The 18,596-nt window shown below is 44.1% G+C and overlaps 1 protein-coding gene and 1 long non-coding RNA gene across 2 annotated transcripts; both read right to left on the bottom strand.

Moving 5' to 3' along the window:
• Nucleotides 1–8,598: 8,598 nt before the first annotated feature.
• Nucleotides 8,599–16,639, bottom strand: LOC123149187 (MADS-box transcription factor 29-like). Its single transcript, XM_044568746.1, has 7 exons — nucleotides 15,853–16,639; nucleotides 15,519–15,723; nucleotides 9,611–9,695; nucleotides 9,336–9,500; nucleotides 9,198–9,239; nucleotides 9,054–9,095; nucleotides 8,599–8,968 (listed from the first exon to the last, which is right to left on the bottom strand). The coding sequence occupies exons 2-7, from the start codon at nucleotides 15,710–15,712 to the stop codon at nucleotides 8,819–8,821; spliced, it is 678 nt and encodes a 225-aa protein (XP_044424681.1). The 5' UTR covers nucleotides 15,713–15,723; nucleotides 15,853–16,639; the 3' UTR covers nucleotides 8,599–8,818.
• A 188-nt stretch (nucleotides 16,640–16,827) lies between these two features.
• Nucleotides 16,828–18,231, bottom strand: LOC123149188 (uncharacterized). The gene is made up of 3 exons (XR_006474476.1): nucleotides 18,075–18,231; nucleotides 17,720–17,982; nucleotides 16,828–17,592 (listed from the first exon to the last, which is right to left on the bottom strand). It is a non-coding gene; the product is annotated as an uncharacterized lncRNA (long non-coding RNA).
• Between the last annotated feature and the right edge of the window lie 365 nt (nucleotides 18,232–18,596).

An 18,596-nucleotide genomic window follows, 5' to 3' on the forward strand; every position in this document is an offset into this window, starting at 1 on the left:
TAACATAGGCATAGTAAAGGCTATCAATGCCACTTTTATTGAAATAAAAGATGCAAAACATTGTTCTAAATAACAGCAAGCAAATCCTAACAAAATAAATTGACGCTCCAAGCAAAACACATATCATGTGGCGAATAAAAATATAGCTCCAAGTAAAGTTACCGATGAACGAAGACGAAAGAGGGGATGCCTTCCGGGGCATCCCCAAGCTTAGGCTCTTGGCTATCCTTGAATATTACCTTGGGGTGCCTCGGCCATCCCCAAGTTTATGCTCTTGCCACTCCTTATTCCATAGTCCATCGAATCCTTGCCCAAAACTTGAAAACTTCACAACACAAAACTTAACAGAAAACTCGTAAGCTCCATTAGCGAAAGAAAATAAATCACCACTTCAAGGTAATGTAATGAACTCATTATTTATTTATATTGGTGTTAAACCTACTGTATTACAACTTCTCTATGGTTTATAAACTATTTTACTAGCCATAGATTCATCAAAATAAGTAAACAACACATGAAAAATAGAATCTGTCAAAAACAGAACAGTCTGTAGTAATCTGGATCAAACGTATACTTCTGGAACTCATAAAATTCTAAAATAAATTGCTGGACCTGAGTAATTTATCTATTAATCATCTTAAAAAAGAATTAACTAAATATCACTCTCCAAATAAAAATGGCAGCAATTCTCGTGAGCGCTAAAGTTTCTGTTTTTGACAGCATGATCAACAAGACTTTCCCAAAGTCTTCCCAAAGGTTCTACTTGGCACAAACACTAATTAAAAGCATAAAACCACATATAAGTAGAGGCTAGATGAATTATTTATTACTAAACAGGAATAAAAAGCAAGGAAAAAATAAAATTGTGTTGCCTCCCAACAAGCGCTATCGTTTAACGCCCTAGCTAGGCATGATGATTTCAATGATGCTCACATAAAAGATAATAATTGAAATATAAAGAGAGCATCATGAAGAATATGACTAGAACATTTAAGCCTAACCCACTTCCTATGCATAGGGATTTTGTGAGCAAACAACTTGTGGGAACAACAATTAACTTGCATAGGAAGGTAAAACAAGCGTAACTTCAAAACTTTCAGCACATAGAGAGGAAACTTGATATTATTGCAATTCCTAAAAGCATATATTCCTCCCTCATAATAATTGTCAGTAGCATCATGAATGAATTCAACAATATAACCAGCACCTAAAGCATTCTTTTCATGATCTATAAGCATATAGATTTTATTACTCTCCACACAAGCAAAATTCTTCTCATTCGGAATAGTGGGAGCATCAAAAGAGACTCGAATACTATTAATTGTTTCCACATTAAAAGAGTAATGTTCAGAGAAAGGGTACTCATAATCATGACAAGTTTTATAAATATAATCATCACTACTCTTTATAACATAAGTTTCATCACAATAATCATCATAAGTAGCAACTTTGTTCTCATCATAATCAATTGAAACCTCTTCCGAAATAGTGGATACATCACTAAATAAAGTCATGACCTCTCCAAATCCACTTTCATCAATATAATCATCATAGGTAGAAGGCATGCTATCATCATAACAACTTTGCATATCAAAACTTGGAAGACTAAAAATATCACCATTATTAAACATAGCATCCCCAAGCTTGGGACAAACATTAATTACAGCAAATATATTCTCAAATATGTCATCCTTATCAAACATAGCTTCCCCAAGCTTGGGCCTTTTCGTATCGTAAGCATAATCACTCTCATAATTAATAGTATGAATAGCACCAATGGTATAGCAATTATAGTATTCTTCCAAGCAAGTGCCAAAAAGATTTTCAAGATCATAAGGAGTATCATTATCTTCCCAATCATAATCATCACAACAAGCAATAGGCATAACGAGATCATCATCAAGTGTATCATCTTCATTTTCATGAGGCACAACAATAATAGGAGCAACTTTATTTGGAAGAGATAGCTTTTTACCTCTCTTCCTTTTTCTTTTCTTCTTCTTCAGCACATCATGTGTGGGTTCAATCCTCTTTTTGGAGCTCCTTATTGATGAGATTGGTTGAATAGAAGGCTCCTCCTCGTTACCTGATTCATTATAAGAAATAATAGGAGGATATTGGGAAGTCTCTTCCCTTTCATTAGTATTCTCTTCATCTTCTATTTGTTTTCTTTTCTTTATATAATTGGCAATATAAGGATTTTCAATGCAATTCACCGCACAATACATATAAATCTTCTCTAGATCAAAAATGAAGAACTCTATCAAGATTAAATTTTGGAATACGCTTAGTTATACGTTTCATTTCTTCGTAACCCAAAAGAAGGCTAAGCTCTTTATGATGCTCAAGGGTAATCAAATTATCATAATGTTTGGACACGACTTGATCATGAAACAAATAGCATTGGAGCTTTAAATGACCATGTTCATTGCAAAGTTCACAAGGGGCGCGAAAAATATTGAATTTTTCAGCACAATCATCAAGACTTTCTTGCAACAATTTAGTTTCTAAGTACTTATGCCTCTTGCAATATCTATCTTCCCTATTTGGTGTGTACTTGCAAACCCAGTCTACTCCACAAAAATTGACATGTTTATAGGAGGCATTTTCATCATAACTCGTGCAATCATCATTAGCATCATGGATATTCAAAGAATTTGTACTAACAACATTGCAATCATGCTCATCATTAAAATATTTAGTGCCAAACATTTTATAGATTTCTTCTTCTAGCACTTGAGCACAATTATCCTTCCCATCATACTCACGAAAGATATTTAAAAGGTGAAGCGTATGAGACAAACTCAATTCCATTTTTTATAGTTTTCTTTTATAAACTAAACTAGTGATAAAACAAGAAACTAAAAGACTCGATTGCAAGATCTAAAGATATACCTTCAAGCACTCACCTCCCCGGCAACGGCGCCAGAAAGAGCTTGATGTCTACAACACAACCTTCTTCTTGTAGACATTGTTGGGCCTCCAAGTGCAGAGGTTTGTAGGACAGTAGCAAATTTCCCTCAAGTGGATGACCTAAGGTTTATCAATCCGTAGGAGGCGTAGGATGAAGATGGTCTCTCTCAAGTAACCCTGCAACCAAATAACAAAGAGTCTCTTGTGTCCCCAACACACCCAATACAATGGTAAATTGTATAGGTGCACTAGTTCGGCAAAGAGATGGTGAAACAAGTGGTATATGGATGGTAGATAAAGGTATTTGTAATCTGAAATAATAAAAACAGCAAGGTAGCAAGTGATAAAAGTGAGCGTAAACGGTATTGCAATGCTAGGAAACAAGGCCTAGGGTTCATACATTCACTAGTGTAAGTCCTCTCAACAATTCTAACCTAATTGGATCACATAACTATCCCTCAACATGCAACAAAGAGTCACTCCAAAGTCACTAATAGCGGAGAACGAACGAAGCGATTATGGTAGGGTACGAAACCACCTCAAAGTTATTCTTTCCAATCAATCTGTTGGGCTATTCCTATAAGTGTCACAAACAGCCCTAGAGTTCATACTAGAATAACACCTTAAGACACAAATCAACCAAAACCCTAATGTCACCTAGATACTCCAATGTCACCTCAAGTATCCGTGGGTATGATTATACGATATGCATCACACAATCTCAGATTCCTCTATTCAACCAACACATAAAACCTCAAAGAGTGCCCCAAGGTTCCTACCGGAGAATCACGACGAAAATGTGTGCCAACCCCTATGCATAGGTTCCCAACGTCACGAAACCCGCAAGTTGATCACCTCAACATACATCAAGTGGCACATGGTATCCCATTGTCACCACAGATATCCACGGCAAGACATACATCAAGTGTTCTCAAGTCTTTAAAGACTCAATCCGATAAGATAACTTCAAAGGGGAAACTCAATTCATTACACGAGAGAAGAGGGGGAAGAGAAACATAAGATCCAACTATAATAGCAAAGCTCGCGATACATCAAGATCGTGCCAAATCAAGAACACGAGAGAGAGAGAGAGATCAAACACATAGCTACTGGTACATACCCTCGGCCCCGAGGGAGAACTACCCCTCCTCGTCATGGAGAGCACCGGGATGATGAAGATGGCCACCGGAGAAGGATTGCCCCCTCCGGGAGGGTGCCAGAACGGGTCTAGATTGGTTTTTGGTGGCTACGGAGGCTTCTGGCGGCAGAACTCCTGATCTATTGTGCGTTCTGCAAGTTTTAGGTCACGTAGGTATATATGGGTGCAGGAGGTACGTCAGGGGAGCCACGAGGGCCCCACGAGATAGGGGGGCGCGCCCTCCCAGGGTGCGCCCCCACCCTCGTGAGCATCTCGTTCCTTCCTTGACGTGGGGTCCAAGTCCATCAGGTGTGTTTCCTTCCAAAAATAACTTCTCCAGTTGATTTCGTTCCGTTTCGACTCCGTCTGATATTCCTTTTCTTCAAAACACTGAAATAGGCATAAAACAACAAATTTGGGCTGGGCCTCCGGTTAATAGGTTAGTCCCAAAAGTAATATAAAAGCGGAAAATAAAGCCCAATATTGCGCAAAACAGTAGATAATATAGCATGGAGCAATCAAAAATTATAGATACGTTGGAGACGTATCATGTATGACCATAGAAGGTTTTATTCTCCACGGAATGGCTTGAGGCCATGAAATCTGAGATGAGATCCATGTATAAGAACAAAGAATGGACTTTGATTGACTTGCCCATTGATCGGTGAGCCATTGAGATTAAATGGATCTTCAAGAGGAAGACGGACACTGATAGTAGTGTTACTATCTACAAAGCTAGAATTGTCGCAAAAAGGTTTTCGACAAGTTCAAGGTGTTGACTACGATGAGAGTTTCTCACTCGTATTTATGCTTAAGTCTGTCCGAATCATGTTAGCAATTGCCACATTTTATGAAATCTGGCAAATGGATAAACAAAACTGCATTCCTTAATGGATTTATTAAAGAAGAGTTGTATATGGTGCAACCAGAAGGTTTTGTCAATCCTAAAGGTACTAACAAAATATGCAAGCTCCAGCGATCCATCTATGGACTGGTGCAAGCATCTCGGAGTTGGAATATACGCTTTGATAAGTTGATCAAAGCATATAGTTTTATACAGACTTGCGGTGAAGCCTATATTTACAAGAAAGTGAGTGGGAGCACTACAACATTTCTGATAAGTATATGTGAATGACATATTGTTGATCGGAGATAATGTAGAATTATTCTGCAAAGCATGAAGGAATATTTGAAAGGAGTTTTTCAAAGAAAGACCTCGGTGAAGCTGCTTACATATTGAGCATCAAGATCTATAGAGATAGATCAAGACGCTTGATAAGTTTTTCAATGAGTACATACCTTGAGAAGATTTTGAAGTAGTTCAAAATGGAACAGTCAAAGAAGGAGTTCTTGCCTGTGTTACAAGGAGTGAAGTTGAGTAAGACTCAAAACCCGACCACGGCAGAAGATAGAGAGAGAATGAAAGTCATTCCCTATGCCTCAGCCATAGGTTCTATAAAGTATGCCATGTTGTGTACCAGACCAATTGTATACCCTGCCCTGAGTTTGGCAAGGGAGTACAATAATGATCTAGGAGTAGATCACTAGACATTGGTCAAAATTATCCTTAGTGGAATAAGGATATGTTTCTCGATTATGGAGGTGACAAAAGGTTCGTCGTAAAGAGTTACGTCGATGCAAGTTTTGACACTAATCCAGATGACTCAAAGTCTCAATCTGGATACATATTGAAAGTGGGAGAAATTAGCTAGAGTAGCTCCGTGTAGAGCATTGTTGACATAGAAATTTGCAAAATACATATGGATCTGAATGTGGCAGACCCGTTGACTAAACTTCCCTCACAAGTAAAACATGATCACACCTTAGTACTCTTTGGGTATTAATCACATAGCAATGTGAACTAGATTATTGACTCTAGTAAACCCTTTGGGTGTTGGTCACATGACGATGTGAACTATGGGTGTTAATCACATGGTAATGTGAACTATTGATGTTAAATCACAAGGCGATGTGAACTAGATTATTGACTCTAGTGCAAGTGGGAGATTGAAGGAAATATGCCCTAGAGGCAATAATAAAGTTATTGTTTATTTCCTTATATCATGATAAATGTTTATTATTCATGCTAGAATTGTATTAACCGGAAACATAATACATGTGTGAATACATAGACAAACAATAGGTCACTAGTATGCCTCTACTTGACTAGCTCGTTGAATCAAAGATGGTTAAGTTTTCTAGCCATAGACATGAGTTGTCATTTGATTAACGGGGTCACATCATTAGAGAATGATGTGATTGACTTGACCCATTCCATTAGCATAGCACTTGATCGTTTAGTTTGTTGCTATTGCTTTCTTCATGACTTATACATGTTCCTACGACTATAAGATTATGCAACTCCCGTTTACCGGAGGAACACTTTGTGTGCTACCAAACGTCACAACGTAACTGGGTGATTATAAAGGTGCTCTACAGGTGTCTCCGAAGGTACTTGTGGGTTGGCGTATTTCGATATTAGTATTTGTTACTCCAATTGTCGGAGAGGTATCTCTGGGCCCACTCGGTAATGCACATCACTATAAGCCTTGCAAGCATTGCAACTAATGAGTTAGTTGCGGGATGATGTGTTACGGAATGAGTAAAGAGACTTGCCGGTAACGAGATTGAACTAGGTATTGAGATACCGACGATCGAATCTCGGGCAAGTAACATACCGATCACAAAGGGAACAACGTATGTTGTTATGCGGTTTGACCGATAAAGATCTTCGTAGAATATGTAGGAGCCAATATGAGCATCCAGGTTCCGCTATTGGTTATTGACCGGAGACGTGTCTCGGTCATGTCTACATAGTTCTCGAACCCGTAGGGTCCGCACGCTTAAAGTTCGATGACGGTTATATTATGAGTTTATGTGTTTTGATGTACCGAAGGAGTTCGGAGTCCCGAATGAGATCGGGGACATGATGAGGAGTCTCGAAATGGTCGAGAAGTAAAGATCAATATATTGGACGACTATATTCGGACATCAGAAAGGTTCCGAGTGATTCGGGTATTTTCGGGAGTTACGGGAATTCGTGTTGGGCCTTAATGGGCCATACGGGAAAGGAGAGAAAGGCCTCAAAGGGTGGACGCACCCCTCCGCATGGGCTGGTCCGAATTGGACTAGGGAGGGGGGGCGCCCCCTTCCTTCCTTCTCCTTTTCCCTTCCCTTTCCATCCCTCCTACTCCTACTACTTGGAAGGGCTCCTAGTTCTACTAGGAAAGGGGGGATCCTACTCCCGGTGCGAGTAGGACTCCCCTAGGGCGCGCCATAGAGAGGGTCGGCCCTCCCCCTCCTCCACTCCTTTATATACGGGGGCAGGGGCACCCCAAAGACACAACAATTGATCTCTTGATCTCTTAGCCGTGTGCGGTGCCCCCCTCCACCATAATCCACCTCGATCATATCGTAGCGGTGCTTAGGCGAAGCCCTGCGTCGGTAGAACATCATCATCGTCACCACGCCGTCGTGCTGACGAAACTCTCCCTCAACACTCGGCTGGATCGGAGTTCGAGGGACGTCATCGAGTTGAACGTGTGCAGAACTCGGAGGTGCCGTGCGTTCGGTACTTGATCGGTCGGATCGTGAAGACGTATGACTACATCAACCGCGTTGTGCTAACGTTTCCGCTTTCGTCTACGAGGGTACATGGACAACACTCTCCTCTCTCGTTGCTATGCATCACCATGATCTTGTGTGTGCGTAGGAATTTTTTTTGAAATTACTACGTTCCCCAACACAACAACATTGTAGATGATACGACCAGTTTCAATTGTAGTCGGACCAATGACAACGACGACGTACAAGCTACCCACCAGGATCAAGTTATCGTTGTTCCATTAGTTACTGTTAAGAATGTATATGTGCCAAACTATACTGCCGTTGATAAACAGTACACAAAAAAGATTGCAGAATTTGTTGAAGTTACATGCATGCATATTATGGTATTGACAGAGACACACTTGTTTAAGAAAGAGGGAAATGAGATGTTGGTCGTGCACGCATTACGTGGGGAGAAGTACATGTGCGTACAGCCATGCATGCATAAGAAACTTGAAGCCTTAAGTTACGATGGTGGAGCTAACATGGCCAGACACGTCGATGGAGATAATTTGGAAGGATTTCAGTTTGAGTATTACGAGAAGATATCATCACGTTGGTTCAAACGGAAAAGGAGCAGCAGTCGTTGTATACTATTTCTATTTCTGCCATGTAAAGAGTTTGCACGAGGGAAGACATGTAAATTTCTATTTCTATTTCATTTCTGCCTGACAACATTTTCATGGAAGTATAGGCACAATCTCTAATTTCAGCCCACGTTCTCCGCCCGTCTCTCTCGATCGATCGGCACCAGGCCCGACGGGCCACAATGCTCCCTCTCGCGTGGCAAAGGAAGAAGGAAGCTCCATATCCAAACAGATCCAAGTAGGAAGTAGACATGTTGATCATCAATCCATTCACGTCAAGTATCAACACTGATGTTTAAAAGAACACTGCGGTAAATTTCATATGAACATACGGGAAATCATGTGGAGCCAAAACGGAACACATTTGTACATATGGCGTTGGCAAAATACTGGCCTCTGCCACTACTTGTTACCTATATATATGGCCTCAGAACGTAAGTACTAGTGGCCTGCTACTATTAGTAAGTTTCACTGGCTAAAAATAATTAACCTCCGTCGAATTCCGTCAGTCTATCATCTCCTTCTACTCATCAATCTGGAAAGTAACAGATCCAGCCCCGGGCCAGGGGAGCTGCTACGGCCACAGCCGCAGCGAAGTCACTGCCTCCTCCTCCACCTCCGGGAAGAAGCCCCCGAACAGCGTCGCCGGCTGTATCGGCGCCATGAGCTCCGCCACCACCGCCGACGCCTCCACGGCAGCACGTTGCCGCCCCTCCTCACTCATCTGACAAAGAGTAGAGACGCATTCAGAAGCTCAGTATAGGAGGCAGGCACGGAGGACGCAGCGACGCAAATCACTCCTACCATACCATGTGGCGAAGGAAGCTGTTCTGCTCCTCCAGGATGTGCATCTGAATGACACACCAACAGATGAACAGAGCAGGATCATTCACAGTTGCTTGTCTGCATCTTAAATCATTCCGGTTCCCATACAATTACAGCTACGTACTTACCCTGTTGTGTGATTCGTCCAACTGCTCCTCCATCAGTTTATCCTGCACGCAAGAAAGCCATGTAACCATTCATTCAAACACTGACAGCTACAAGTGAGCCGAAGTGAATTTTGTGCAGGCCGTGGTGTGTATGTGTACCTTCATTTCACGGACTTTATCCAACGCGCATTCTAGCCGCTGCTCCAGATCACGGAGCTCCGCCGCGGTCGCGCCCGATGGCAGGTCTTCTCCGGTGTGCCTCTGCAGGGTGGCCTCGAGATGGTCATGCTCTCGCCTCAACCTTGCGATATCCGTCAACAGTTGCTGTGTGCAAGAATCACATATGTCGATCAGAATGCAATCATGCAGTTAACTCTCAGTGTACAAATTGTACTATGTAGTACATGACTAGATGTGCTTCCTTGTTTGTTAACCTGATGATCATGATGATTTGTGCCCTCATTCCCCTGCAACTGGTCGTTGGTGATGCTGTCGTAGCGCTGAATTAGCTCGGTCCAGCTGAATAGATGACAAGTGAAGTGTGTCATCACTAGACTATTATACATGCACGTGATCAGGTTTATGCATGATCCACAAGTTTCAGTCATCAGGTATCTCTTGTTTTAAGTTATGCTACGATTTCGCATGTACAAATGGAATGCCGGCGACGAGTACTCCCTCCGTGAAGAAATATAAGAGCGTTTAGATCACTAAAATAGTGATCTAAACGCTCTTATATTTGTTTATAGAGGGAGTATTTGTTTACTTTAACAGGTGGTGCTTATGTAAGGTTCAGAAACTAATCATGAATCGTAATCTGAAGACGCCATACGATTGGAATCAGAGGCAAGTTAAAACGCATGTCATTTGACCAACTTGAGCATGAAACACAGCCAGAGCATCCCAATACTGCAGCTACGTACGATGGCATGCCAAAGTTCGTTCTCATACTCTATTTTTTCTTTTTCTTTTTTTGAACGAAGACGCACGAAGCGTCCGGCTTTAAATTAATAAAGCCACAAGGCAGCATCCAACCAGGAATAATCCTCACAGATCTAACATCATAAGTTCAGTGGGCTCGCAGTCCCGGCAAAGTAGATACTGTTAGAAAACGTGAGGAAGAGAGAATGACCGAACAGTTTTCTGTATTGAGGAGGAGAGAGATATATACAAGGTTACATGGGCCTGGGCCTCACTCTAGACTATGGGCCTGGGTCTGTACAAGACAAACACAACATATATACTTAACACCCCCCTTCAAACTTAAGGTGGGTCAGGAGCATCTGATACACCAAGTTTGAGAGTGTGAAACCTATGCTGATCTCTAGTTTGTGCCTTGGTGAAGAAATTTGCGACTTGAAGCTCTGATGGGACATATTGTAACTTGACAGTGAATTGTTGACAATGAGATCGAGTGAAAAAGGCATCCACACCAATGTGTTTGGTCAACTCATGCTTGACTGGATCATTAGCAATCTGAATAGCAGCAGTGTTGTCACAAATAAGAGGTGTTGGTGTATGACATAAGACACCAAGATCATCCAATAGCCAGCGAAGCCATACAATCTCTGTTGTAGTAGTAGAAAGAGCCCTAAGCTCTGCCTCGGCGTTGGAGCGAGACACATCAGTTTGCTTCTTTGATTTCCATGCAATGAGAGATGTACCAAGAAATATGCAATAGCCAGTGACCGAGCGACGATCAATAGGATCACTCGCCCAAGTGGAATCAGAGTAAGCATGAAGCTGGAGCTGACTGGAATTAGCATAGAACAAGCGGCGAGATGTAGTTCCCCTTAAATACCTAAGGACTCGGAATAGGTGACCATGATGAACTGAGGTGGGAGCACAGACAAATTGACTGAGAATATGGACTGCATGTGCGATGTCAGGTCTGGTCACTGTGAGGTACACTAGACTGCCGACAATGTGACGATAGCGAGAGGGATCCTCAAGAGGAGTGCCATCAGTAGGACGCAACTGCAGATGAAGCTCCATAGGTGTAGCAGCAATGCGCGTGTCAGTGAGACCTGAGCAAAGAATCAAATCCTGAGTGTACTTTTGCTGGGAGATATAGTAACCATCATCAGTATGCTCGACCTCAATCCCGAGAAAATAGCTGAGAGACCCCAAATATGACATCTGGAATTGTGCACTCAATTTTTTCTTAACAAAATCAATATACCCAACATCATCTCCAGTGATCAACATGCCATCTACATAAAGTAGAAGCAATGTACGGCCATGCTCAGATGTATGAATGAAGAGTGCAGGGTCATGTTCACAAGGAGAAAAACCGGCAGCTTGAATCACAGAACTAAATCGCTCAAACCAAGCACGAGGGGCTTGCTTAAGCCCATAAAGAGCCTTTCGAAGACAAAAACATGACCTGATGGAACCTTGATACCTGGAGGTGGCTGCATATATACTTCCTCATGTAAATCACCATGAAGGAAGGCATTCTTCACATCCATGTGGGAAATTTTCCATGACTGAGTAGCAACCACAGCAATTAGAGTTCGAACTGAAGTCATGTGAGCAACAGGAGCAAATGTCTCATCATAATCTTTCCCATGAGACTGCCGAAAACCTCTTGCAACAAGGCGAGCCTTGTAGCGTTCCACAAAACCATTTGACTTGGTTTTAACCTTATACACCCATTTGCAAGTGATAGGGACTGAACGAGGAGGTAATGGTACCAAATCCCATGTACCAGTACGCTCTAAGGCTGCAAGCTCCTCAGACATAGCCAGTTGCCACTCAGGTGACACAACTGCCTCCTGATAGGTACTAGGCTCAGAAACAGCCCCTGCATATAAGTCCTTTTTGTATCGCGTTGCTAGAGAAGAGCCGTCAGTGCAAGGATCAGTAGTACTGGCTGGAGGAGTAGAAGACAAAGGCATAGATGACTGCGTGTCACATGGAACTTTAGAACGACGAGTGTAATGGAAAGTATTGACTGGAGGAGTAGAATAACGACGAGTGTAATGGAAAGGAAGACTATCTAGAGGTGGAGCTAGTGGAAGAGAGAAAGGAGCTGGTGAGGAAGGAGATGAAACATGTGGTGGAGATGGTTCTGATGTTAGGACAGAGGAAGGTTGTTCAGCTATGGACTCATCTAAAAAGATAGGTGGAAGTGAAAGAAACGAGGTAGACTCTAAAGAAGTTGAGGATGATGGTTTAGTGGAAGGGGAATAGAAGAAGGGTTGATCCTCAACAGAAGTGACATCGCGAGAAAAGCGAATGCGGCGAGCAGAAGAATCATAGCAACGGTAGCCCTTATGTTCAAGACTATATCCAAGGAAGACACACTGAGCAGACTGAGCAGTCAACTTGGTACGCTCACGAGGTGCTAAAAGAACATAATAAGTACAACCAAAGACACGGAGGTGGTCATACGTGGGAGGAGAACCAAACAAAACCTCACCAGGACACTTGCCTTCAAGGCGAGTAGAAGGTTGGAGATTGATAAGATAAACAGCAGTTGAGATAGCTTCACCCCAAAAATGAGTGGGGACAAAGGAAGAAATTAGAAGGGTACGAGCTGTCTCAACAATATGGCGATGCTTACGCTCAGCAACGCCATTCTGAGCATGGGCACCATGGCATGAAAGCTAAGGGAGAGTACCCTTAGATGAGAGAAACTCACAAAAAGCAGTAGATAGATACTCCCCTCGGAGTCAGAACGAAAAACACGAACAACACTGGAAAACTGAGTATGGACCATATGTACAAAAGCCTTATATATAGAAAACAACTCAGAACGATGCTTCATAAAATAGACCCAAGTATGTCGAGAGTGATCATCAACAAATATGACATAATGTTTGTGGCTACCTTTCGAAACAAAGGGGGAAGGACCCCATACATCAGAGTGCACTAAATCAAAAGGATGACTAGAATGAGTAGTGCTGGAAGAGTATGGAAGCTGTATTTGTTTCCCTAGCTTACAACCCTTACAGTGAAAACCAGCATCTATGGAAACATGACCCAAAACACCTTGTCGAACAAGGGTAGATAAACGAGAACCACACAAGTGACCTAAGCGATGGTGCCACTGGGCAAAAGAAAACGACGAAGTGGATCTTGATGTTGATGCAGCCATCTGGAACGCGGATGTGGTGGAAGCTGAAGGAAGGTGTAAGGTGTCAAGGATGTAGAGGGATGTGGATCCTCTACGGAGATGGCCAGTTCCAATGACCCTCTTGCTCTGACGGTCCTGCACATAACAAAATGAGTCATCAAAACCAACAAAGTAGTTCATATCAGCAAGCTGGCCAACAGACATAAGATTCATGGACAGCTCTGGAGCAAAGGAGATGGCAGGAACAGAAAACTTGGATGTGCAAAGAGAACCCTGATGAGTAATAGAACAAGGTGTACCATCAGCAGTCTGAACAGAGGCACCATCCCGCACTGGCTGGCAAGACACAAGCTGAGAGTGATCAGAGGTCACATGGAAAGAAGCTCCAGAGTCCAGAACCCAAGGCTGGGTTGCAGCAACAGCGGGCTGAGAGAGAACAGATGTAGAAGCACCCCTCGCTTGCTGCTGATAAGGAGCTTGCTGCTGATAAGGAGCCTGGGGTGCACGACGCTGCTGATTGAGGGCCCGTCTAGCCTGAAACTCAGCTAACAGCTCTGGATGAAGCTTGAAACAACCATCTCTGTGGTGTCCTGCCTTCTTGCAGAAGGAGCAGACGACAGTTGAAGGTGTGGCCTTGGAGGCACCTGGCCGCTGAGGAAAAGCCAGAACACTAGTGTGTAGAGTCTGCGCAGAAGTAGCCCCAAGAGAACGGAGACGAGTCTCCTCAGCGATCAAGCTAGCAAGTGCCTCTGTCAAGGTGGGAGGAGTCGTACGACCAAGCAATTGAGTGCGAATGTTCTCAAAGTCTGGCTTGAGACCCATCACAAACTGAAACATGAGAGTCTGATGGTCATACTTTTCCTTTGCTGCACATGACTCACAACCAGAATTACCCTTTGGAACCATGGAACCTAGCTGCCCAGTGATGCGAGTGAAAGCTCCATAGTACTCTTCTATGGACATGTCTTCTGGCTGCCGAGTGTTGTGTAAATTCTGCAACAAGGAGAAATGAAGTGCACTGCTGGGCTGAAGGTAGCGCTGCTCAAAGTACTTCCATATCTCTTTAGCTGAAGTGTGATGCTCAAGACTCATTCGGAGTGAGGGTTCAACACCCAGAATTAAAACTCCCATCACACGATCATCGATCTTTTGCCAAGACTTCCTTGCTGCATCATCATTTGGACTAGGTGGATCATCTGTCAGATGAGAAACAAAACCAGCTGTCCTCAAGACAGTCCGGGCAGAAAATGCCCATTCCCTGTAGTTTGAACCATCAAGCTTGATATCTATGATCAAAGAACCAAATCCGAAATCATTTCTTGCCATAGTGGTGAGCGGTCAGCAGCTGGAAACACCCAATCTGATAGCAGCTGCAGGCAGCAACAAGAGAAGAGCAGCAGACAGCCACAAACAGAAGCTGGATCTGGATCTCACTGGATAGAAGGTGGAGCTTGTTGGATCTTGCTGGATAGAAGGGGAACGCCTGGAGCTTGCTGTAGAGCAGGGAAGGCACCAAGAGCTTGCTGGAGATGGCTGCTGGAGAGCAGGGGAAGTATTCTCACAGAGTAGCTATGAGGACACACAGAGGAGCTGCTGGAGAGCAGCTCCTACAGGTTGATGACGAAGATGGGATGGGGCAGCGATGTGGATGTCTCCTCACCAGACAGATCCGCCTGAATCACCTCACCGGCGGCGATTTCATGGGTGGCGGCTGGAAGAGGGACTAGGGTTTGGTCCTGCTCTGATATCATGTTAGAAAACGTGAGGAAGAGAGAATGACCGAACAGTTTTCTGTATTGAGGAGGAGAGAGATATATACAAGGTTACATGGGCCTGGGCTTCACTCTAGACTATGGGCCTGGGCTTGTACAAGACAAACACAACATATATACTTAACAATACTAATGTCATACTCTCTTTCACACAAATGACAAATCAATGACGTCTGCAAAGCAGATCGGTTGGCATTGGATAACTCTTAAGGTTTTCAAGTGACTTGAGTAAGTTAATCTGAAGAGAATGCAGAATCTCGCTTGTCGAGAATGAATCACCGGTGCACCACACACATATAAACTTGTACTAGTATTAAGAAGAGAGCAATCCGATAGTAAACACGGCAGAGGGGGCACCAAGCTAGACAGAGCATCGCAGAACCAAATCCAGAGTACTAGGCTTGAGTGACAGAGCAATCCGGAATGAACCGAGACGGTGGAGCCATGAGACTGGGCTGAGAAGATGGAGGAAGGAACGGACGGGCGAACCTGGTGTTGGGGCTGCAGTAGTGGGCGTGCCTGCCGCTGCCGGCGCCGTCGAAGACGAGGACGCCGAGGTCGACGTCGCAGAGCACGGCGAGCTCCCGCGCCTTCTTGAGCAGCCCGGCGCTGCGCTTGCCGAAGGTGGCCCGCCGCGAGACGTCGTTGGCGATCCGCCTGATCTCCACCCTCCCGCGGCCCATCTCCTCTTCTCCTGGAGCGGCCGAGCATGCAATGGAAGCGCACGCCGGTCAGTGGCGGCGGTGACGGTACCATCAAGAAGAGATTCGCGGCAGGAGGAGAAGCATTGCGGGTGTCGTAGACAGGTTTGATTGATTTTTACCTTGTGTTGCACGTTTGCTACGCTTGGTCGAACGCGGACGCGGCTGCTTTCCTCTTGATCTTGTCGAGTTCTTGTTCCTTCGGGGCCAAGCCTGAAACTGTACTTCTGAAACGAACCGCAGAGGTAGCAGCAGGAGCAGGGGGGCTATATGCAGGGAGCAGAGCACCAGCTCATCGTTATTCTTTAATTTCCGGCCCTTGTTCTGAAGATTTATTTTGCGGACAAATCATTTCAATTATCTTTTTTTTTAAATCTGATATATTCATCAAACATCATGACAGTACAGAGAAATCGTTCCAACCGATTCACACGAGTATTCGTGTTGGATGGTGCACTGCTTATCATCCTCCGCTGTCTTGTCTCATACTTGAAGCTCACCATTCGTATCTGTATTTTTCAAATTTCATCAAGGAGTATCTGTTTATTACACTTGGATTTTACCTAGATCAAAAATAAATCTTTCACCCCATATAGAGGTTTCTCGGTTGGGCCAAGCAACTCTATCTGTCAAAAAACTGCCCTCAGAGGCGATTACGACGAGCCTCCGTTCCCCACCATCCACAACCGGCCACGTTGAACCCATCCATGCCCCCCACCTATCTCTTATGTGTCATGTGAGGGGTAGGGAACCATGATACCTCTATGCATAGATAGGACCGAATTCCATGATGCCCGACGGAATATCCTTGACGTTGTTGGCCGCCTCAATCTAGGGATAAGTTCTCCTGGCCAACTAGAACAACCGGAAAAACAAGAGTCCCTTATATGTCGCCCCGATAGGTGACTCCGAGGCTCGCCCCCCACCGACATCCCCCCCCCCCCCCCCCCCCCCTCTCTGCCACCACCCTGCCTTCTCTCCGAGATGATAGGTCTACAAGTGTTAGTGTTACAACCTGAAGGGAACCGTAGAGTTCGAGCGGGCACACATGTGGAAATGAGGGGAAACAACACTATCAAAAGCTAAATCCTTCGATATGCGTGCACAAATACGTACAATTTTACTAACCTCTCTCTCCCCAACACCACTCGAACAATTTTGGGTGGTGACAAAGTGACGTCCATTACGACCAATTCATCAATTCGTGGTGTACTCACGTACACTAATCGCGGCCCTCCCATTGAAGCACATATTTTGGATAAGGAAAGCACGTTTGTTGATTTCGACACATGTTCGCATTTTCCCTCGCCTTCGCACAACGAGAAGTCGAGTGTGGTCCCTCACAAACAGCCACTATCTGCACGATGTGAATCCAATGACGGAGAGGCGTGAGCATGCCGGTAATTACAACAAGATGGTGCGCGGGCAGCAAAACATATTTTCCATCGAAAAAATCATTGAAGAATTTTACATAGCAGTAACTGCAGGCATGCAAAACATATATTTAGCCGCCTTTCTGTCCTTCTATTGATGCATGTATATAGATTCGAGCATTTAATCTTTGTCTTATGTGCTGAACAAATCTCCGATAGATCATATTGTACTACAAATCCATAAGAGAGAAATAACCGGCATTATGATGGTAATTGCATTTTTTTCTTAGAAGCATATAAGTAATTTTTTGCTGAACCGACCGAAAGAGAAAATGGTAATTGCATTCTTTTTCTTGGTTTATCACTTCCATTTGAACTTGCCAGAAGACTGTTCTTCATCTTCAGCCAATACAGCTCCAAGTACCGTAACTGCACCGCTAGCGGCACCGGCGAGGAATGAGCCGAAGCCACCACCCTTACCTTTTTTTCCTGCATACATGGTATTTCAATACGTGTCTTATGTATGTCCCAAAATAAGGTTTTGCATTCCGGCCCTTCCTAGCAAGGTAACCATGACAAGCAATGACATGGGGAATGCGAAAGATGTGAAAAATACCTTTCTTTGAAGACTTCTTCTTCGATTTATCATGGACGGCATAGCCAGCGGGCTGCGCATGGCCATGTTGTTGTGGATACCCGGCCGGAGGGTATCCTCCGGGTTGAGGATACGCACCAGGTGGAGCTCCGTACCCTTGCACCGGAACAAATGGCATAGGGTAACCAGGCCAGCCCGGCGGAGGAGGGTATCCGCCGGGGTAGAATGGGGCCGGAGGAGGCAGACCAGGAGGGCCTTGCATGCCTTCCCTCTTTGATAACTACCTGGATGGACCAGAGAATTCACAAGGATGAAGCTATGATCATGGTAATTCGAAATGCATGTGGACGATTTGCAAGAGATGATAAGATGTTACCGGTGAGGCGACGGGGAGAGAACTCCGAAAAAGATGGTGCCGGCGATGATGAAACTGGAAGATTGGCTTGAAACTTGGGAGAGAGATTGGTGCTGGTTTTTCATATGGTAGCTAGTAGGTTCTTCTCCTCATGCCGGGGATAACAACTTGTGAGCACGGCTGAGAGCAAAACCAGGGCCAGTCGGTGCAAAGTTTACTATCTTTAGCCATTCTATTTGTTCATGTGGATGCACATCAAGATAGGGTCCTTGAGGGGTTCATCTTGACTTCTTCACCATGCACAACCTTCTTGAGCCAGACTTCTTTTTGGGGCTTTTGACTGGGCCTTGTGCACACCCGTGTTGGTCTGATCGTCTCCATTTACTTCATTTTACCCGTACTTCTTTACCGGCCGATCCAAGATTCCCAGCCCAAACTTGTATCGCACGTTAAAAAAAGTTGTTACCCACATCGATGTCTGAATTCAGAGCATGGATCGAGGAGTAATCATCTGAATTCCAACGGCCCAGAGAAATGGAGTAG

The sequence above is a fragment of the Triticum aestivum genome, chromosome 7A (genome assembly GCF_018294505.1).
Source record: "Triticum aestivum cultivar Chinese Spring chromosome 7A, IWGSC CS RefSeq v2.1, whole genome shotgun sequence".
Lineage (NCBI taxonomy): Eukaryota > Viridiplantae > Streptophyta > Magnoliopsida > Poales > Poaceae > Triticum > Triticum aestivum.

Coding starts and splice junctions, on each gene's coding strand:
- LOC123149187 (XM_044568746.1), bottom strand. CDS start 15,712: ATGGGCCGCGGGAGGGTGGAGATCAGGCGGATCGCCAACGACGTCTCG. Junction 9,240..9,335: donor ATAAAGTCCGTGAAATGAAG/GTACACATACAC, acceptor TCTTGCGTGCAG/GATAAACTGATGGAGGAGCA. Junction 8,969..9,053: donor ACAGCTTCCTTCGCCACATG/GTATGGTAGGAG, acceptor ACTCTTTGTCAG/ATGAGTGAGGAGGGGCGGCA.